The 22,548-nt window shown below is 42.5% G+C and overlaps 2 protein-coding genes across 2 annotated transcripts in view; both read right to left on the bottom strand.

Annotated features, from left to right (window-relative positions):
• LOC127425738 (ataxin-1-like) overlaps positions 1 to 22,548 on the bottom strand; it is a 391,578-nt gene that overhangs the window by 153,492 nt on the left and 215,538 nt on the right. The window lies entirely within an intron of this gene.
• Positions 1,541 to 8,472, bottom strand: LOC127425748 (hairy/enhancer-of-split related with YRPW motif-like protein). The gene is made up of 5 exons (XM_051672011.1): positions 7,923 to 8,472; positions 6,107 to 6,173; positions 4,513 to 4,596; positions 4,326 to 4,407; positions 1,541 to 3,659 (listed from the first exon to the last, which is right to left on the bottom strand). The coding sequence occupies exons 1-5, from the start codon at positions 8,000 to 8,002 to the stop codon at positions 3,028 to 3,030; spliced, it is 945 nt and encodes a 314-aa protein (XP_051527971.1). The 5' UTR covers positions 8,003 to 8,472; the 3' UTR covers positions 1,541 to 3,027.

Here is a 22,548-nt window from a genome sequence, read left to right as displayed (position 1 = left end):
GCATGAGAATTGGCCCCATGCATCCTCATTGTGCCACAACCCTCACAGACGCAGAGTCCCACCACAGTCTACAACACACATACACACATTCCATGCCCATTTTAAAGTATAAACTGAGGAAAACACACAACCAAACAAACAACAACCAAAGAACCAAACACAGTCTTGCATGCCTTCAAAACCATTACTTCCAAATCACATCTCCATAGCCTAATGCTTTGATGTTTTGATTTGTTTAGTTGTAATTGCTCTTTTGGTGGTAAAACACATCATTATTCAGTTTTTTTGGTCAACACCAATCATGGTTTGAGACTGACTTGGTAATGATGCATACCACATCTCCTATTGTGTTGTCGGAAAGCTGCTCCTGTGTTTCAAGGGTGTCCATAAGACATAGGAGGTATTTAGACTTAGTCAATTCATGCGTTTAACTTTTATTGATTGGATAGCTATATGAACATGAAAAGATTGTGTAAATGTCCTCCAACACACATTTGAGACATTCGTGGTTAGAGATGCATACAAGACGTGTTTAGACCAAGTGTAAATGCATCTGGTTTTTCTGGCCACAAATGTCAACTTCTCCCAAACTGAGGATACACTTAAGTTTTGGAGCCCCACAATCCACATGTGAATATTGTCTTTTGTACAGTAATCAACAAAGTAACTTTAGCCATTTTAGCCACCTCCTGTTTTTAGTTTTTATGAACCACATCAAGTACAGCAAGATTTTGCTGCTTGGCATTAGCATCATAATGGAAGTAAACTGTTAGATTTGCATGTAATGCAGGAATACAGGTCAGATTAATATTTTAGAGAGACAGATATATGTGGCTAGGTGTAAATGGATTGTGCATGCCCAATTGGAGAGCTATCTGATCAGTCAAGACACATGAAGTGACTAAGTGTAAATTGTCCCATAATGGATGCCCTCTGTTGTGGTGCGTGTAACTAAAATGTTATCTCTTGTTGTTGTACAGTACCTGGATGTACCATTACTTACACGTTATTTTCTGTTTCTGTAATGTATGAGTGTAAGTATATGTGTGCATATATTTCCAGTTTATTTCCTGTGTGTTTTGAATAGCAAGGGTTAGTAAGGTTTCATTCTAATTACAGCCTTTAGTTGGAGAGTAGTTGGCAGAAGCAATGAAAAGGCACACAGTCTGGTTTCCCTTTGCTGTTGCAGGAACAGGGCCAGTAGCCACCATGTTTTCACTGAGTGGCCGCTGTACCGCAGTGTTCCCATCACCCCCTCTAGAGACAGCTAAAGAAAACGCACTCTAAATGGCACCTTGCTCTTATGGCACCCAGTGGAGTCTTTCAGATAAGAAGCCATTTGTGTACTTGTTAAGTAGCTCTCTGTTTTCTTTTTTAATTAAATATGAACATAGGGAATTGCTTTTCCATTGATTATGTGAGCCAGGAAAAGAGAGATGATAGGTACTCACAAAATAATGTGTTATGATTCACACATTGTTCTCTAGATGGTGCCATCTACTGGAAGCCAGATATACTTGCATACATTAGTGAGCGCTTTAGCATACGGTATTTTTATTATAGCACAAGAGAAACACAGTTTTGATAAAGCACATTTCTCTTTATGTAATCTTCTCAAGAATTCCCATGTCAAATGTATGATCTATTATGTTTGTCACAATCCATGTGAATTTAACATATAAGAACTGAGTAAACAAATAAACTAATATATAAAAAAGATAAAAGATGAGAGTTCTAGAAAGTTCCAGTATTTGGACATCAAAGCATTGAAATCGCTTTAAACAGTACCTTAAAGCTGAAGTGTGAATTTTTTCAATGTTTAACTACTTTTGCCTGTCCCAGCTTAATACGAAGACTGATTTCCCTGAAAAGTAAAAACACTGTGGCACTTTTAAACAAAATTACTCTGTTTATTTGAGCATCCCGGCCAGCAAGACACCGCAACATTAGCCGCTTTTCTGCTATCGTGCCAGTGCGAGCCAGGGCAAAAAACTGGTCAGCCGGGGCCAATGGCATCGGACCTCGAGCCACAAGACCAAAATCGATCTAAATTCCTACCATTGGGCAAATAGCCTGCAGCAATGCCATAAAACCGCCCTTAATACGTCACCCTGGTGTCAACCTCACACACCTCACCCATTTCACAAGCAAGAGGGAAACTCAAGCGGAGGTATCAGACTCTGGAAACAAGCTAGCCCTTGAAATGAACACGGATTTGTACTGTGACCACAATATTTTTTATTTTTTCCCAAATCTGTACTATCGTGTGCTGGATACACAACTTGGCAAGTTCAGTAACAATATACTTAATCAAGTCTTCATTTAGACAGATGCTGTCGATCTGACTTTGCACATTTTCATCAGCCCAAACATTCAGAAGAGCCCTTATTTTGTCTACTGACCAGTACTGACAATTCTCCATTGATCTATTGAGGTAAGCTGGTAGCTATGAAGATTGTGAATGATTATGTGCCAAAACCTCTGACCCGGCTCAGCTATACTCCGCCTTTGACATTGACCCAATCCCCAGTTGGCCTTCTTTGGCCCAAGAAAGTCCTCAGGAGGCACGATAAAGCCCCGGAAGTGACAGTGGGAAAGCAACTGGCCCTGGCACGCACTAGCATGCCCTCATTTGGCCTGATAGTGGAAACGTGGCTATTTGCTCAACCAATGAGTGTTGTGGTGAGTCTATCAGTTTGAGAGTTTGGCAAACCTTTTTGAAATCATTATTTTTGCAACTCTATTTAGTGATGCTTGTGACACAGAAATTACACACTTCAGCTTTAATCTCATCCAGGAGAATTGTAGATGGAACTGAATAAACAATTTAATTTGAAGTTTACAGAACAGCACTGTGTTTCCTAATGTCCAATGCTTTGTAGTTCCTTTTAAACATGTGTGATAATAGTCATGAATAGGTCCTAATTTAAACACAGGAAGTAATAGTCAAAAGTAGGTCCAATTTATCAAGAGGTGTATTTTTCCTTATGGTCTGTGATAAACTCCAAGCTGTTCTATTAAGAGGCATCAGAATGCCCCTATTTCTGTGCCCCAGGCCTGTGCGGACTTACTGGAGGTACCCAAACCCCTGCGAGCTGAGGCTGGAGACCCCAGAGGGGCAAAGGGTCTGAAGGAAACCTGGGGATGGGCAGCTGAAGAGGAGGAGGAAGAGCAAGATGATGAGGGTGGTGGAACAGAATGGAGACGTGATGGGATTGTGGGTCCATCTGTTGAATGCTGTTGAAATCTATGAGGATGGCTGGGGATAGATGGCACTCGACGCACTGGGGTCAGCCCTGGACTCAAGATCGCCCCCTGGGTGTTCAGAGATCCCACTCGTAGGGCTGGTGAAGGGTAGCCCAGCAGGGCAGCGGTGGTATGGGGGGCCAAATCCTGGCAAGAGGTTGGGTGGAAGGGGGCAGAGGAGGCTGGAGGTAAGGATGGCCAAGGCCAGGGAGGAAAAGACATAGCGGCGGGGCTCTGGAGAAGAGGGTCCAACTCACTTGCGCAGTGGCTGAGGTGGGACACGAGGCGAACGCTGATGGGGTCTGAGGATTCAACCCCCTCCAGAGAGCTGAGGTATCTCACCACCTCTCCCACACACTCTCGGAAACCCAGTGTCCTGTAATCCACCGCCAGAGCACGAGCGTCAAAGTAGCCTTGGAGAAAGAGAACCAATCAAACTCTTACATTTGTGACTGCCATTATTCTAGCAACTTCTACAGCAGTAGCTGCTTGTACTAGCAAATTGATAGATACGGGGCGCAACTATACATTTATGGTACTTTTTCCAAAATCAACATTGGCACCCCCTTGACATTACGCCATCTAACCGCCCCCCCTTAGGGTTGATTTGCCGCCCCCCTATGTATGCTGCATACATTGCAAACACAGCACTTCTTGGTTGCTAGGGAGTTCTAGATGGTTGCTATGGCATTGCTAGGTGGTTTCTAAAGTGTTCTGGGTGGTTGCTAGGTGGTTGCTAATTGGCCCATGTCAAAAGAGCCCACCTCCAAGTCACTATGATATTCTAGTCGCTAGATATATATTGATGCTAGGGTGTAATGAGGGGTTGTCAGGGCATTGCTATGCGGTTTCTAAGGTGTTTTTCAGCATGTTTTGGTTTCCTAGGGTGTTCTATGTGGTTGCTTACAGACCCAATTCAAAAGTGCCCACCTCCAAGTCACTATGATGTTCTAGTCCTTAGATGTGGCTGAGGTACCTACTTCAATATATGGGATTTTATAATTCCTTTTGTATTAACCCTGAATTGTATACTGTAATAAAAGAGACTCTTGAAATTTCTTGCTTAATTTTTCTCTCACCTTTGCCACCCATGGCATGCAAAAGTTTCAGATGATCCACTGTCATTTGAAGAATCTCAGCCTTTTCCAATTTAGACGAGCCCTGGCCAGAAAGGGAGAAAGTACAGGCTTTTATTGAACTTTGTCAGCTGTTTTGAGAATATAAAGCATCTAACTAAACCTGTGGCATTCAGTCTAATTGTCTTGCCTGTTTCTCGAAGGCACTGGGTACAAGTCTCCTCAGCTCTGACAGACTGTGGTTGATTCTGTCCCTGCGTCTCTTCTCAATTATCTGCGGAATCCAGTGGAGTAAATTCAAAGAGCAAAGAACAAGATATTAAATGGAAAGCATTCGCTAACTGGATTATTTCTGTGGCCGAGACCTAGTCACAGTATTCTTAAAATCAGATTTTGGAAAAAATAAATTCAAATAGGAAAACACAAATGGAAGTCAGACAAGAGGACTTAGCCTCTAAAAACGAATTTAACTATAGAGAGTAATATTACAGTTTTAAGAATAAGAAAATAGAAGAGTCTTGCAAATGGGTCTGTCCAGACCCTTTTCCTTTACCACAATTATTCACAACCAGTCAAAACTTTGGACACACTTGAATTTATGTTTCTCATGATCTTAAAAACCTTTTGATCTGAAGACTTATGCTTAAATGCAGACAAATATAAAGTGTGTCTACGAATGAATTTCTTCACAAAGCTAAGATTTAAATTACAGTCAGATTTAAATAAGATTAAAATTTTGAATTAAAAATGTATTTATTGAATTAGACTGAATAGTGCAGGGAAAAAAGCCAGCAAGTGCCCAACATACATGGGAAATCCTTACTGTTAAAAAGTATAATACAGTTTAAAATGTATCTCAGGCAAATCATGAATGTTGATTAATAAAATATAAGATTCAAGTTATGATTTAACAGTATTGTTTTTCTTTTTTTCTTCTTCTTCTTCTTTTTTTTTTTTTTTCGGGTCACAACATAATTCCTATACTTCCATTTATTTAATAGTTTTGATGACTATAAAGGAATATTTTGGGTTCAATAAGTGTTAATCTCAGTCAACAGCATTTGTGGCATAATGTTGATTACCACAAGAATTTATTTTTACTTGTCCCTCCTTTTCTTTAAAAAAACAAAAGCAAAAATCTGGGTTACAGTGAGGCACTTACAATGGAAGTGAATGCACCCAATCTGTAAACGTTCGAATACTCACTGTTTCAAAAGTTTAGCCACAAGATGTTAAAAAATTGCATTTTAAAATGATTTTTGGGTGCTAAAATCACTTACAACCTTTTTTTTTTTTTTTTTTTTTAAAGTTATAATAAATTTTGCAACTTCGTTGCCATTACGTTGTAACACCATAAACCCTGTAATCCTGGTAAACAACACAGAATTAATGTAAGTGCTTTTATAAAATTATAAGCTTCACATTTCTGCCTTTCAACCCTCCAAAAATTGCCCCTATTCATGTGCATTGTAAGTACCTCACTGTAACCTTGATTGTTTTCTTAAAAAAAATAAAAAAACACGAGGGACGAGTCTGAATTAATTTTTGTGGTAATCAACATTATGCCACAAATTCTTTCGATTGAAGTTATATTAATCCTGGAATATTCCTTTAAATACAACTGTTCTAAACTATGGAAAATGCTAATAATAAAGAATTAGTTGGTGTGTCCAAACATTTGACTGGTAGTGTATAGGAATTATATACTGCTATGTCTGTTTTTGAACAAACAGCAGGGAAACTATGAAAGAGTGGAAAAAAGAGAGAGATTGACGTAAACTCACCCCTCTTCTCTTTTTGCGAGCCAGGATCTGTGAGGTACTGCCTGGAGACATGGACCCAGTGACAGGGCTGAAAGAGAGAGAGAGAGAGAGAGAGAGAGAGAGAGAGAGAGAGAGAGAGAGAGAGAGTAAGGATGGGGACACATTAAAGCTTTGATGTCAATGCATATTGTTGTCATTACTGTACTTAATACAATGCAGAAACGCAGTTGCACATCATCAAACCCAATCTAATTTGTCTTGGAGAACAGCTAGACACAGGAGCGCCTGGGTCAACAAAAAACAAGATTGTTTTGGTTTAACGCATTTCTGGACATTATTGTCAGATGGCTGATATGTTATGATTTGTGAATCCTACAAAAGCATTTTCTAAAGCTCAGAAGACACGATGATTACATATCCGCAGGCCATGCTGAAATAGTGGGTTTTGTGTGCACTTTGAGTGCATTAATACTTAGTTTTATCCTTGAATGTGGATCTGGTTTGCATGGGCACTCTGCACTTTGCCAGCAGAATGGCATAGCTTTTATTCTGACTTATACACACAACTATTATTTTTTCTATTGCATCCTTTCAGCATTGAGAAACTTAATTCGAAAACATTAGTTCTGGTCAGAGGAGAAGAATCTGCTCCAATACTTAAAGTAGTTTAAGAAATAAAATAGACATTCTGATAATGTATAAAGTTTTGTATCCTGGTCAAGAGCTGATAAAATGAGATACAGTCTCATTGGTCATTCTAGGGCACAATTCAAGGGGCCAGTCAGCAGGCTCCATTCTGCTCTTGATTTGTGTCACAGCTTTACTGGAAAAACAAAAAAGACTCAAAATAAAACCAGACAGAAGGATAAAAGCAAACAGAGCTTTATGCAAAACGAGTAATCATCATGCTACAGAAATGGGAAGATATGCCTCTCAAAAGCAAGTCAAATAAGATCAGTATGGGCCTCCATCAAGTGTCCTGCCTACAGTGGCCCTATGTGTGATTTTGGCACATGTTTGCTCTCATAAACTCCTGAGTCACTCCACTGTCCACAAACAGTGTGCGAGTTACAGCATTGTGGTGTAATGGTTTGCGCTATATTGTGCAAATGGTGACATATACGGGAAAATTCAACTCGCACAATAAAACTAGATATGTTGATCTCATGTCAACTTAAAGGGGACACAAACCAGAAATTTCCTTTCAAATATTAAAGTTGAAATATTAGCAATTTAATTGTTTTCTACCAAGATTTGTAGACATTCAGAAAACTAAACCTCTGCTAAAACAAATGCAACCTGTTTGAATTCTAATGTGGACTGACACCTTGATAAAATAATAATGATGGAAAAGTAAAAACAAACAACAAATGAAAAATTATTTATCCTAGCAAACATGAAAAACTGGAAATTTGTAATCGTTAGACATGAGATTATTATTTTTTTTTTTTAAGCCAGCACAATGCATCATAAATCCTGAAGGCCCCTGTAGAGGCTGTATTGGTCTTAAGAGGCAATATGTTTCTTGACCATACAGACTAGAAGTTGCACAAGTTTGCATGGAAAAGGAACATTTGAGCTGCAAATCTGAAATTTCTAATATAAAAAGAAACAAGCAACGCTTATTATTTGTTGCACGAAAGCACAAATTGTGGCTTCAATCTTTAGTGTCTCCACTGCACTGTGACCGCCACCCTTTAATCTGAAATAATGTTATGCATATACAGCAAGTGACAGTCATCATTTACTCAATGCCCGTGTCATGTTCATCTGAGCACATAAAAAAGAGAGTGAGTTCAGAGGTCAATCATTTTTAGTGTGCACACAAAGTCCTCACCAGTAGCTGTCCTCCTGTCCGACATCGATCAGTTCATCTGTGTCCGAGTCTGGGGAACTGTAATCGTGAGGTCTCTTCATCGCAACAGGGTCCTCCTTTATCCCTGCAATGGACTGCCGAATCGATAAAGCGATTAAGAGCAATGGAGATGCGTGGTCCTGTTGAGATGATCTTAGATGATGGATTCCTCCTCTACCCTTCAAATGCAACTGTAAGGAAACCAGGCACCTTCTAATGCAAAAATGCCCCTCCCTTTCTCTTTCTTTTTCTCTATCCCTCTCTTTTCTGTCTATTCTATTTCTCCTTCTATCCTCAGACCAAAAAGTATACTGCTTGAGAGTCTTTATTAGAACTCTGCTGTTTCTGCTGTTATGTGTACCAGTATTTTAACATTGCCAGACCCCCTTCAAGTCAGAGAGAGACAGTCCCTTAGATACTCTGACAATGTACAATATCCCTTTTTCCTGCCTCTCCTGGCCCTTTCTACCTATTCTGGTCAGTCACCCTGGCTACTCTTGTCCTCTTCAGTGAAACAAGCGTCTTCACTCAACTTGGGCACTTTGGCAAAGTTGCCCGTTTTGGCTCCCTCTTCCTTTACCCTCCCATACTCCCTCCCTTCTTTTACCCTCCCACCCCCTCATCAACCCTCCCTTCTCTCTCGTCTCTGTCATTTCTCTCCTTTCAATTAGTCTCTTCTCTCCACTGTCTCATCGTGCTCTATCTTTACCCCTCTGTCCCTCCCTCTCTCTTTCTCTTTCTCTCTGTTTCTTCTTTTCCAATCTTTTTAATTAGTTTCCCTCCCTCTCTCCCAGGACAATAGGAAGAGAGCTGTGGGAATACTGCTTTGAATTTGGACCCACACGCACACTTAGACTGTAATATACTCAGTCTGTGGACATGAGAATGTGACAATGGCCTCCTTTAGTCAGGTAATTTTGATGCATGGTGTCTAGGTATAGTGATCACTCATTATTTCAGGTCTGCAGCTTGTGAATCAGCTGGGGTGGTTGTGAATGATTCCCTGAACACCCTGGCAGTGAGTCTAATTGATTTTTAGCAGAAAAGTAATCATAAACAGTAGCCCCAAAAAGTATTTAGCACTTAAGCCACAATTACAGTGTCATTGCGATAAGTAAACAAAATATTAAATAAAGTGTCTTTTATTTTAAAAGAAAGATAACAAAAAACACTTTTCAAGCAAAACATTTAATGAATATAAGTAGGTTTTAAATGATGAAACAGATATATTAGGCAAAATTAATCCAAAGTATTTGGACACTTTCTGGTTGCCATACTTTGAGGAACGTCCATTGTTAATGTAATGAACTTCCCATAAGGTTACTCTGTGTGGAGTTTCATAACTTTCATTAATTAAACATTACCTTGGGACCAGAAGGTTAAAAATATTTTCAGATAAAAAAATTAAGTGAGTTTTAACACCATCAACACCAGATGTGTCTGTTGACACTCCGCTACGGCTTGAGGCTGTCTAGCAAATATGGATCACGAATGGTTAACTTGGTGAATAACCTGAATGTTACTTTTTAGGGAAATCCATTTGTATGAAAAAAAATTACTTATTATAGAATTAAGTAAGCACTAAGTACTTAAGTACTTATTAAATAATTAAGGCCTAATGTTATTATTCAATGAACTGCATATACATATGGTCAGAAACAAAAGATGATTTAAGTTAGTAGATCAGAGACCAGAAACATCATAATCTGTTTTAAATGAAACTGACAGAAGTTATTTTACTTATTTAAATATATAACGAATACAATTCATGGCAAAATAACTTATTTATGGCAACAAAAAAAAATGCATATTTGGTGAGTAAAATTTCATTTAAAGAATATTCTGGGTGCAAAACAAGTTAAACTTAAAGGGATAGTTCACCCAAAAAAAAAAAAAAAAATGATCTCATTTACTTACCCTCATGACATCTAAGATCTGTTTGACTTTCTTTCTTCTGCTGAACAAAAACAAAGATTTTAGAAGAACATTTCAGCTCTGTAGGTCCTTTCAATGTAGGGGGCCAGTTCCGCTCTGGCTAAACAGCATGAATATAATGCCAATATTAGTTATTTATGTGCAGTGTAAGTCATGGTTTAAAATTAGTAAACTAAGTAAGTGTTAGGGGCCAGTGTTTAAACAAAGATTTTGTATGAACTGTAAGATTAATGACTAATGTCTTTGAAGTCCATCCTGGATTAACTGCAGAAGTTCACAGATGCATTGTCCTTTGTTAGTTGTCTGATGTTGGCTTTTGTTGGCAATTAATTGATAGTCTATGTATCCCATTTTAAGAGTGTAGTCCATCATTAGACAAAGGTGATGCAGGCAGAGATTGGTGAGGTGCATCGCAATTCAACCGGCAGGTCATTTCGGTGAGATATGAAGTATCCCATGTCTTATGGTTGGAGTTGGCATCAGTTCATCCCCTGAAGTTCACCGTAATAGACTGAAGTGATGTCTGGCTGGCATCGGCTGCATTTAGTCGTCATCACTCAGAGACTCTGGTGACCTCGGTATATGAATTCAAGGTTGAGACAGGGAAACAAACAGAATAATATTAGCGTAGATGCCATTCAATTTTTTGCAGAGTTATAGATCAAGATAAATGTTTCTGGCTCCGGCAGACCAAACTAATGCAGCCTAATTGTGAGTTGATGGATAAATTAAGTGTATGCCTGGCTAAATAGATGAGTCTTTAGTCTAGACGTAAACTGAGTGAGTGTGTCTGCATCCCAAACAGTGTTAGGGAGACTATTCCATTGTTTTGGAGCCAAATAAGAAAAGGATATACCTCCTTTTGAGGATTTTGATATTATAGGAACTATTAACAGGCCAGAATTTTGGGAGGCCTGGGTAGCTCAGCGAGTATTGATGCTGATTACCACCCCTGGAGTCACGAGTTCGAATCCAGGGTGTGTTGAGTGACTCCAGCCAGGTCTCCTAAGCAACAAAATTGGCCTGGTTGCTATGGAGGGTAGAGTCACATGGGGTAACCTCCTCGTGGTCACGATTAGTGGTTCTTGCTCTCAATGGGGCATGTGGTAAGTTGTGCGTGGATCGCAGAGAGTAGCATTAGCCTCCACATGCGGAGTCTCCGCGATGTCATGCACAACGAGCCACGTGATAAAATGCAAGGATTGACTGTCTCAGAAGCGGAGGCAACTGAGACTTGTCCTCCGCCACCCAGATTGAGGGGAGTAACCGCACCACCACAAGGACCTACTAAGTAGTGGGAATAGGGTAAATAGTGGAGAAAAGGGAATAAAAAAAGAAATAAAAAAAAAAACAGGCCAGAATTTTGCGATCGTAATTAACTTGATGGTATATAGCGTGGTAGAAGGTCATTTAAGTACTGTGGAGCTAGACCATTCAAAGCTTTGCACGTAGTTAACAGAATTGTAAAATTAGTACGAAATTTAACAGGTAGCCAATGTAACAATGATAAAATGGGGCTAATATGATCATATTTCTTTGTTGCAGTCAGCACTCTGGCTGCTGCATTTTGAACCAATTGAAGTTTATTTATTGATCTTGCTGGACATCCTCCCAGTAATGCATTACAATAATCTAGTCTTGAGGTCATGAACGCATGAATTAGTTTTTCAGCATCAGCAACAGAGAGCATGTGTCGTAATTTAGCAATATTTCTGAGGTGGAAGAATGCTGTTCTACAAGCATTGGAAATGTGATTTTCAAAGGACAAATTGGTGTCAAATATAACACCTTAATTCTTTGCTGTAGAAGACGATGTAACAGTACATCCATTGAGAGTCAATTTATATTTTAGCGGCTTATTTTTAGAGGTTTTTGTTCCAATAATTAGTACCTCTGTTTTGTTGGAATTGAGTAGAAGGAAATATCTGGCCATCCAATCTTTGATTTCATTGATATACTCTGCTAATTTGGAGAATTGTGAAATATCGTCAGGAAATATAAAGTTGGGTATCGTCGGCATAACAGTGGAAACGTATTCCACGATTCCTGATAATGTCTCCCAGGGAAGCATATACAAGGAGAAAAGGAGAGGCCCTAAAACTGATCCCTGTGACACTCCATACTTTTGTTTGATTTGACAATTCCTCATTTACACAGACAAAGTGGTAGCGGTCTGCCAAAAAATGCAGTTGTGATCAGATGATAAGAGTCATACACATCTGGGATGGCATGAGGGTGAGTAAAAGATGAGAGAATTTTCATTTTTGGGTGAACTATCCCTTTAAACTTCAGCATTTGTGGCATAATATCTTTTACCACAATATTATAATTTTTTCTTTAAAAAAAGCTAAAATCTGGGTTACACTGAGGCACTTACTTTACAATGGAAGTGAATGGGGCCAATCGTAAACATTACTCACTGTTTCAAAAATATAGCAACTAGACGTAAACAATATGCGTGTTAACATGAGTGGTGTCAAGTGTGATAAAACTGCTTACTATTAAACACTAAAATGTAAAACCTAAAATGTCAAAATTACCACAAAATCAATTTAAACAACTTTACAACTCAAATAATACACAAGTTTTAAAAGAAGATTTAATGTGTGTTTTAATAAAATGATAAGCTTCACATTTCTGCCTTTAAACCCATTCACTTCCATTGTAAATGCCTCACTGTAACTTAAATTTTTGCCTTTGTTAAAGAAAAGGACGGATGAGTTGAAATTATTTAGTTTATATATAGTTCAACATTATGCCACAAATGCTGTCGATTGAGCTTAACTTTTAAGAACCCTGAAATATTCCTTTAAGATGGATGGGTTAATAAAGTGACTGGAGTATCTCTGCAGCATGTCAGAAATAGAAGAGAGAATTAATTTACTGATGGCGCGTCACGGCGAGATGGACTTATCCAGTGTAGAAACCTTCATTGTTTATATGGGAGCGATTTACTTTTTGACATGACACGAAACACCACTTGCTTCCGGTGTAAGAAAAGGTTTAGCATAATTTATTTGCAGATGCCACCTGGTTTAAAATGTTGTTTATGCATCAGAATTCATAGATTTTCATAACTGTGGCTTAGGTGTCCAAATACTTATTGGGGCTGCTGTATTAAGGATGATGGGGATCAAATATAATAATTTAAGAATCAACCAATGGTTGACCACAAACCCCCCCCCCCCTGTCTAAGAGGTAAAACAGCTCTAGTCAGCTCCGATAGTGACCCTGAACTAATGCCCCCTGTCTATCTGAACAGAGATGAAGGGAGGTCAAGAGAGGAATTAGCCATTGAGTGTCTTATCAGAGAATATCTGGCTCTTTCTAGCCTTCTCATGTCAGACACACTGCATTTTCAAAACAACCATTTCAGTTCACACTATACAGTGCTAAATACTTAAACACACATGTACTATCACACGTACAAAAAGCTTGCACACACAGAGGTGTTCACCCCCTGCCCACCACCGTGGGAAGCTCTAGGGTGAGTGTAGCCATGGTAACTTGAATTACAAGTGCCTGGCAGGAGTTTGCTGTCAGGAATGGTGCCTTACTGACCCAAGAACTTCAGCAGCATGCTCTCTATTACACAATACCAAACCCACCTGTCTGCCTTCCTGACGGCCTGTTGCTCTGATTCCCTAAGGCTGTTCATTATTTGTTTGCAGATTACTTGGTTTGATATTTAGTTATCTAGTGCAATGACTTTCATTTTTAAGTGTTGCTTAAGTGTCCAAATACATTTTGGGGCCACTGTACCTACATATGTGTGTTTGTTCATGAGTTTTCCTTGGGTATTAGCAGTTTAAAGTGTCTGTGCTTGTTCAAACATCTCTTCTCTCTGTGCTGGTTTTAGAGATACATGGTATGGTGGCAGCAATTAGCACTGAGTGAACGTGGGGGCATTTGACTGTCAAGGGAGGCTTATGGTTTGGTGTGTGAGTCAAAATGGGTGTAAGAGTTCCCTTTATCCTGCCATCCTCCCCTGACTTCATCTCCTTTCATTACCAATCCCTCTTTCATTTGGGTCTGGATCTCATTTCCACAGGCTCCATCAGAATGCGAGAAGAGAGGAGCATGAGAGAAACGTCTATGAAGTCGGCCCTCCACAGTGTCTCCACTGTTATTTCTGTTGTCCACCCGCTTCAAAGCCAAACTTTCTTCTCATTCTCCATTCTGATTATTATTCTTTCGCAAGGTTTTTCTGCTTCCTTCGCTTTTGCCCCTTTCTCCTCCCCTTCCTTTGAGTTTTTGATCTTTGTCATGGCACACTTCCTCCTCTGATGACAAATTAAGGAGGGAAATTCGCAGTAGATATTGGACGGGAGAAACAGAGGGGGAAATTAAGTAAATAAATAAATAAATAAGTTGATCTGTAAAAACAGTTTGAAAGGAAAAAAATGGAGAGTCAGAGAACAAAGCGAACGATGGTATTGAGCAGTGCGGGTTCTTGCGCTCTTGGTTGGCCACTTCAGTGCTTTTGCAGGGCCCTCCCTTTTCACCACAACAAGAACAGCTCCACAATTGAAATTAACAAGCTCATATTTTTACAATTCTCTCATAGAAAGAAGCACACACACACACACACACACTCACTTTCCGTTTTCACACACTGTCACGCACACATGTTAACTAATGTAAAGCTAAAATATTAAAAGGGATAGTTCACCCCTAAATAAGAATTCTGTCATCTTTTGCTCACCTTCATGTTGCTCTAATGTCTTTCTCCAAAGGAGAAGTTGAGCAGAATGTCTGAGCTGCTCTCGTCTGTACAACAGATGGCTTGTCTTAAAAGCATCTTAAAAGTAATCATACTGCTTGTAAAAACAAACCAGTTAACAAAAAATATCTTTTTTAAAACCTGTAATTATTGTAAATGATCTGTCATTCACTCCAAAACGCAATTACAAATATCTATAATTAATTTCTTACTAGTTTAAATTCCAATTTCACATCAGTAATGCACTTCCTACTAGTAAAATGTATAATGTTTTAGGGTACGTTTACACGACAACGATGTACTAAAAACTGAAAAGTTTTTCCTTTGCATTTTTGAAAAGTTTCGCATACAGACACCAACGTTGTCAAAACGATCCCCGTTCACATGGATCCGTGAAAACAACTAAAAAGCTGTATTGTGCATGCCAGGCACTATTTACTTTCAGTGAATGTTTTTTTTTCTCCATATTTTGAAAGTGAATGGTGAAAAAGACTGTCAGTCCCTAACATTCTGTCTAACATCTTTTGTGTTCCACAGAATACAAAGCGTCACACTGGTTTGGAACAACATGAGGGTAGGGAAATTATGACAGAATATTAAATTATGGCTGAGCTATCACTTTAAAGAGATAGTTTACCCAAAAATGAAAATTCTCTCATAATTTACTCACCCTCATGCCATCCCAGATGTGTATGACTTCCTTTCTTCTGCAGAACACAAATTAAGATTTATAGAAGAATATTTTAGCTCTGTAGGCCAAAATACTGATGCTCCAAAAAGCACATAAAGGCAGCATAAAAGTAATCCATAAGACTCCAGTGGTTAAATCCATATCTTCAGAAGTGATATGATAGGTGTGGGTGAGGATTACTTTTATGCTGACTTTTGTGATTTTGTTTGCTTTAAAATGTTGCCACCCATTCACTTGCATTGTATGGACCCACAGAGCTGAGAAATTCTTCTAAAAATCTTAATTTGAGTTCAGCAGATGAAAGAAAGACATACATATCTGGGGTGGCATGAAGGTGAGTAAATAATGAGAATTGACATTTTTGGGTGAACTATCCCTTTAAGGGCTCCTGTCAGATCTGGATGAATTTGTCATTAAGAGAGGTTTGGAAACATTTCTAGTAATTATTACAGTGAAAACGTGAAAATATCCCACAAGGACATTATATATAATGCTGAAATATAAACCAAAGCAAGATCATGTTTTATTAATGCCTACTTTATCTATTTCATAGCTTTTAAAGTCCTGTATGGATTCTTATTTTAGTGTAGTTACAGTTTTCAGTGTTGAAAGAATTTAGATCATTAGTTCTGTACAACAGTACCGCCACTCTCTAAACGCAGAGTACGCAGCCTAGTGCGTAGGGCACCAACCCTGGTCGTGGAACACTTGCTGTGTCTGAAACCACCCCCTATCCACTATATAGTGCACTATTTTTGTGCACTATATAGTCTGCCATTTTGTAGGAGTGTATGAATTCTGAGTGAGCCACTCATTCCCTACTTTTGTTCACTCATTATTTCCCACAATGCACTCTAATTTCGAGTGTACATTTGATGTACATTTGATGTACACTCGACGACAGTTAATTGCCCACAGTCCACCACGGGGAAGATGTACAAGCTGGGAGTTTACTGCTTCCTTCACTCCTGCAATGTTTTATTTCATGCTGAATGTAGTAAATTACAGTGCATCCGGAAAGTATTCACAGCGCTTCACTTTTTCCACATTTTGTTATGTTACAGCCTTATTCCAAAATGGATTAAATTAATTATTTTCCTCAAAATTCTACAAACAATACTCCATAATGACAACGTGAAAGAAGTTTGTTTGAAATCTTTGCAAATGTATTAAAAATAAAAAAAGAAAAAAAAAAATCACACGTACATAAGTATTCACAGCCTTTGCCATGACAATCAAAATTGAGCTCAGGTGCATCCTGTTTCCACTGATCATCCTTGAGATGTTTCTACAACTTGATTGGAGTCCACCTGTGGTAAATTCAGTTGACTGGACATGATTTTGAAAGGCACACACCTGTCTATATAAGATCTCACAGTTAACAGTGCATGTCAGAGCACAAACCAAGCCTTGAAGTCCAAGGAATTGTCTGTAGACCTCCGATACAGGATTGTATCGAGGCACAGATCTGGGGAAGGGTACAGAATAATTTCTGCAGCATTGAAGGTCCCAATGAGCACAGTGGCCTCCATCATCCTTAAATGGAAGAAGTTTGGAACCACCAGGACTCTTCCAAGAGCTGGCCGCCTGGCCAAACTGAGCAATAGGGGGAGAAGGGCCTCAGTCAGGGAGGTGACCAAGAACCCGATGGTCACTCTGACAGAGCTCCAGCGTTTCTCTGTGGAGAGAGGAGAACCTTCCAGAAGAACAACCATCTCTGCAGCACTCCACCAATCAGGCCTGTATGGTAGAGTGGCCAGACGGAAGCCACTCCTCAGTAAAAGGCACATGACAACCCGCCTGGAGTTTGCCAAAAGGCACCTGAAGGACTCTCAGACCATGAGAAACAAAGATTGAACACTTTGGCCTGAATGGCAAGTGTCATGTCTGGAGGAAACCAGGCACCGCTCATCACCTGGCCAATACCATCCCTACAGTGAAGCATGGTGGTGGCAGCATCATGCTGTGGGGATGTTTTTCAGCGGCAGGAACTGGGAGACTAGTCAGGATCGAGAGAAAGATGAATGCAGCAATGTATAGAGACATCCTTGATGAAAACCTGCTCCAGAGTGCTCTGGACCTCAGACTGGGGCGAAGGTTCATCTTCCAACAGGACAACGACCCTAAGCACACAGCCAAGATAACAAAGGAGTGGCTCCGGGACAACTCTGTGAATGTCACTGAGTGGCCCAGCCAGAGCCCAGACTTGAACCCGATTGAACATCAGGGGGCCAGCTGTGTGCCAGCGCGTCTATACCGAGAGATGCCTTGGTCAGGGTTGACTCCAGATCAGCTGGACCACCTGAGGGTGGAGTCTCCACTCTCCCCTGAGGGTAACCTGCTGTGACAGAGCGTCCACTGCAATGTTGAGGTCGCCCGGGATGTGAGTGGCTCGCAGCGACTTGAGGTGCTGCTGACTCCAGAGGAGGAGATGGCGGGCAAGTTGTGACATACAATGAGAGCGCAGACCACCTTGGCGGTTGACATATGCTACCGTTGCCATGTTGTCTGTAGAACTAACACGTGCTTGCCCTGGATCAACGGCCCGAACCTCCGAAGGGCGGCAGAATTGCCAGGAACTCGAGGCAGTTGATGTGCCAACGCAGCCGCGGGCCCGTCCATAAGCTGGCGGCTGCGTGCCCGTTGCAAAGAGCGCCCCAGCCCGTTTTGGAGGTGTCTGTCATGACCACGACATGCCTGGAGACCTGCTCTAGGGGAACGCCTGCCCGTGAAACATGAGGTCAGTCCAAGGGCTGAAGAGGTGGTGACAGACCGGCATAATGACCACGTGATGTGTCCCGCAGCGCCATGCCCATCTCAGGACTCGAGTCTGAAGCCAGTGCTGAAGCGGTCTCATATGCATCAACCTGAGCGGGGTGGCCACCACTGAGGATGCCATATGCCCCAGGAGCCTCTGAAAGAGTTTCAGTGGAACCACATTCGTGAGGCGCACTGTCAATGAGACTGAGTCCAACTCCAAACCGAGAAAAGAGATGCTCTGAACCGGGAGGAGCTTGCTCTTTTCCCAGTTGACCCGAAGCCCTAATCGGCTGAGGTGCGAGAACACCAAGTCCCTGTGTGCACACAACATGTCCCGAGAGTGAGCTAGGATTAGCCAATCGTTGAGATAGTTGAGAATGCGAATTCCCACCTCCCTTAATGGGGCAAGAGCTGCCTCTGCGACCTTCGTGAAGACGCGAGGGGACAAGGACAGACCGAAAGGGAGGATCTTGTACTCATACGCCCGACCCTCGAATGCAAACCGCAGGAAGTGTCTATGCCGAGGTAGAATCAAGACGTGAAAGTACGCGTCCTTCAGGTCTACTGCCACGAACCAATCTTGATGCCGGACGCTCACCAGAATGCGTTTTTACGTCAGCATCTTGAACGGGAGTCTGTGTAAAGCCCGGTTCAGTACTCGCAGGTCCAAGATTGGCCGCAACCCACCGTCTTTTTCCGGTATGATGAAGTAGGGGCTGTAAAACCCCTTCTTTATCTCGGCCGGAGGGACAGGTACAATTGCACCCTTCTGTAGGAGGGTGGTGATGTCCGCGCGCAAGGTAGCAGCGTTTTCGTCCTTCACCAAGGTGAAGTGGATACCGCTGAACCTGGGCAGACGCCTGGTGAACAGAATCGCATAGCCGAGTCGGACGGCCCGGATCAGCCATCGCGACAGATTGGAAAGCGCAAGCCACGAATCCAAGCTCTGCGTGATGGGGACCAAAGGGACAACCTCGTCGGATATACCGGCAGGTGGGGCCTCACGGCGGGGCGGAGCTCAAGGTGCCACATCATGTCGTGGCCGTGCTGAGTCTAGGGACATCGAAGCACTTACCTGGCTTCTTGTGACCTCCCCCAGAACAGCCTGGGATGGGGGAGGAAGAGGCCTGTCCTCACAACTCGTGGATACTGTCACATCGGGGGCAGATCTGTGCCACAGCTGGGCACGCAGGGGCGGGGAGATCATGGTCATGGACGGTGGTCATGATGACGGCCGTGCACACCAGGTATGTGACCCAGGGAAGGAGGAAACCGCTCTTTTGCTGAACTGTTGGGTACCGCAGCCACTTGGGTATGCGGCGAAATCAAATGAAAAGGCAACAAAAGATTCTCCACCCGGCCCTCCACCGGGGGATGGAGTGGTCTTCCTACCAGCTCTAAAGCAGTGGGTTTCGTCGACCCTGGGTCGCCCGTCTCAGGGGCGCTTTGAAGCCTTTCGTGGGTTCGTGAGACAGGTGGCGTCTGCTCCACGCCGGGGCCGGGCCAAAGGGGCGGGCTGCGGTGGAGCCGATGCAGTCACCGCAGGGGGACGCCCTTGGTGACGAGCAGGCGGGGTGCGGGATCTTGAGCCAGGCTGAGGCAGGATATGGCAGATAGCCTCCTTCTGCTGCTGCACTGTTGAGAGCTGCTGGGCAAAGTCCTCGACGGTGTCACCGAATAGGCCAGCCTGGGAGATAGGGGCAGCAAGGAACCGTGTCTTGTCGGCCTCACCCATCTCGACCAGGTTGAGCCAAAGGTAGCGCTCCTGGACCACTAATGTGGACATCGCCCGCCCGAGAGACCGCGCCATGACCTTCGTCGCCCAGAGAGCGAGGTCGGTCGCCGAGCACAGTTCCTGCATCAGATCTGGTGAGGAACTACCCTCGTGCAGTTCTTTTAGCGCCTTGGCTTGGTGGACCTGCAGGAGAGCCATGGCATGCAGGGCAGAGGCGGCTTGTCCAGCAGCACTGTAAGCTTTGGCCGTCAGGGACGACGTGAACCTACATGGCTTGGACGGGAACTTTGGGCGTCCGCGCCAGGTGGTGGCGCTCTTCGGGCATAGGCGCACCATGAGCGCCTTATCCACCGGGGGAATCGCTGTATAGCCCCTGGCCACCCTGCCATTGAGGGTAGTGAGGGCGGGGGAACTGAGAAATCGGGACCGGGCAGTAGAAGGTGCCTCCCACAATTTTGTCAGCTCCTCATGCACTTCCAGGAAGAAAGGCACTGGAGCAGGGTGTGGCCGCTTTGAGCGGCGCCGAGAGCCCAGGAACCAATCATTGAGCCGCGAGGGTTCGGGGGAGAGCGGAGGGTTCCACTCTAGCCCGATGCTCACGGCCACCCGGGAAAGCATGTCCATCATTTCTGCATCAGCCTGTGACTGGGCAATCGTCCCCAAAGGGGGGAGCCCATCTGAGGCTTCTGTGTCCGACTGGACAAGCTTCATCAGCTTCGCGGGCTCTGAACAAGAGGTCAAACTCGCCGTGAGACGAGCCGGCGGACTCATCCGGAAGCCCGATCGGGGCAGAGGAGCGTGCTGGGGAATGGGAGGTCTGCGGGGGGATACCCGGTGGAGGCGGTCCCATTGGGGTCCCCAAATCACCCCCAGTGCTAGCCGCGCTGGCATCATACCCGTAGGTAGAAGGACCGAGGTGGGGAGCCGCTGGGGTGGCTTGCTGTCTTACGAAAGCAAGCCGCGACCGCAACGTTGCCATGGTCTCCACGTGGGTCGTGCCCAGACACGAAAGACAGCGATCGTGACTGTCTGAAGATGAGAGGTAACACACAATCGGAAAGGCATCTTTAAAAAGATGTGTCTTTAAAAAGAAGTTCCGTGTGTGCCGCTCTTTTAGAGAAATATACTCTTTTAGGAAAATATACTCTCTTTTCTCTGCCGAAGCGCCCAGGGGCGTTTTCTTTCAGAAGCCGCTGAAATGCGCCGTCAGATCCAGCAGAGGTGAATGAACAGTCAGCTCAGTAAACATCGACCGTTTGGCTCCGAAGAGAAAATCTGAACGAGTGGTTGCACGCCAGCTCATTTTATACCTGTATGTCCGGGGGAGTGGCATGCAAATACCACTCGCCAATTTTCAATGGCCTTTTATCAAAGACCAGAGGTGTCTCGGGCTCCCAAGTGTGACCCCTAGTGTCACTACATCGACACAATGTCGAGTGAGTGACAGATAGGGAACTATTCTTTTTTTTCACTGTGCAGAGTGAAGAAAGTTTGATACTGCAGCAAAGAGTGACAGTCTGTGACAGCAGCTGTATGAACTTCCACTCTCGTAAAAGTCCCATTCAATAATCTTTCAATAAATTACACATTAATTCAAATTAATCCCAGTAATGTAACGACAGGAACACCACCCATTGTAAAGAAGTAAAAAAAAATATCATTAGAAATTTACTTGAGTTAGAATAAAATGTACCCACTTTTAAACCTACTCTAAAAGTAATTTTTTTCTCAAAAAGTTACTCAAGTAAATGTAATGGAGTAAATGTAGCATGTTACTACCCACCTCTTGACTCTTGCTTGACTGTTGTTGTCACCATTCACTGTCATGGAAGAGAAGAGAGAAGCTTGGAAATTTTGCTATATTCACCTTTTTCCTGAACGCGGAAGTGTTCCACGATTCGCCTGTTTTCAATTTCCGGTCTCCAGTGTTTTTATGTAGAATTTGTAGAAATTGTCAAAAAACATGTGGTTCTGTAGTGCCAATACTTCACAGAGTTGAGATGACCGTTTTTTTACAGTGCCTCACTTGAGCGTGAAATTCATTTTTGCTCCAAATAACACTTAAATGGTTGTTGTTCTCCGTCTGGATTGCTCGTTTTGGTTAGTTTTACATTGCGTCTCGAGACCAGAAACAGAAAACAGCAAGTAGGTAGAGCTGCAGGCCAGAGACCTCCAAATGGGGCGGAATCTCCAAAAGAGGGTGGGGTTACTCCAAAAGGGGGTTGCGCCAAATCCAAAAAGGTTAGGAAAAGGGTTAGGTTAGGGGCACACTATGTCTTGAATGCCAGTTTGGAGCTATGCCTGCAGCTATACTCTTCTCGAAAACAGGCAATTAGAATCATCACGGTGCAGCCCAGTGGTTGCTAAGGAAAACTGTGGATAGACTATAACTCCTTTAGTGTTCCACGGAAGAAAGAAAGTCATACGAGTTTTGAAACACATTAGAGTGATACATTTTTTGTTTTTGTTTTTTTTGGGTAAAGTCATGTTTATTTGTATAGAGCTTTTCATAATACACATCGTTTCAAAGCATCTTCACAGTAAATTATGCTGTAATGTCTTAAAGTACTCATTGAGCAGTTTAAATGAAAATGTGATTGAAAATCATGCTTTAAACCCCTAGTGAGAAAGCCAAAAGCGACTGTGACAAGGAACCCAAAACACCATAAGATGCAGTTAAATGGAGAAAAAAAAAAAAAAACCTTGGGAGAAACCAGGCTCTGCCGGGGGAGCCAGTTCCCCTATGACTATAAAGCATAAATAT

The sequence above is a fragment of the Myxocyprinus asiaticus genome, chromosome 34 (assembly GCF_019703515.2).
Source record: "Myxocyprinus asiaticus isolate MX2 ecotype Aquarium Trade chromosome 34, UBuf_Myxa_2, whole genome shotgun sequence".
Taxonomy (NCBI): Eukaryota; Metazoa; Chordata; class Actinopteri; order Cypriniformes; family Catostomidae; genus Myxocyprinus; species Myxocyprinus asiaticus.
Note: the sequence above shows the minus strand (reverse complement) of the source record. Positions and strands in the feature narration are given on the sequence as shown.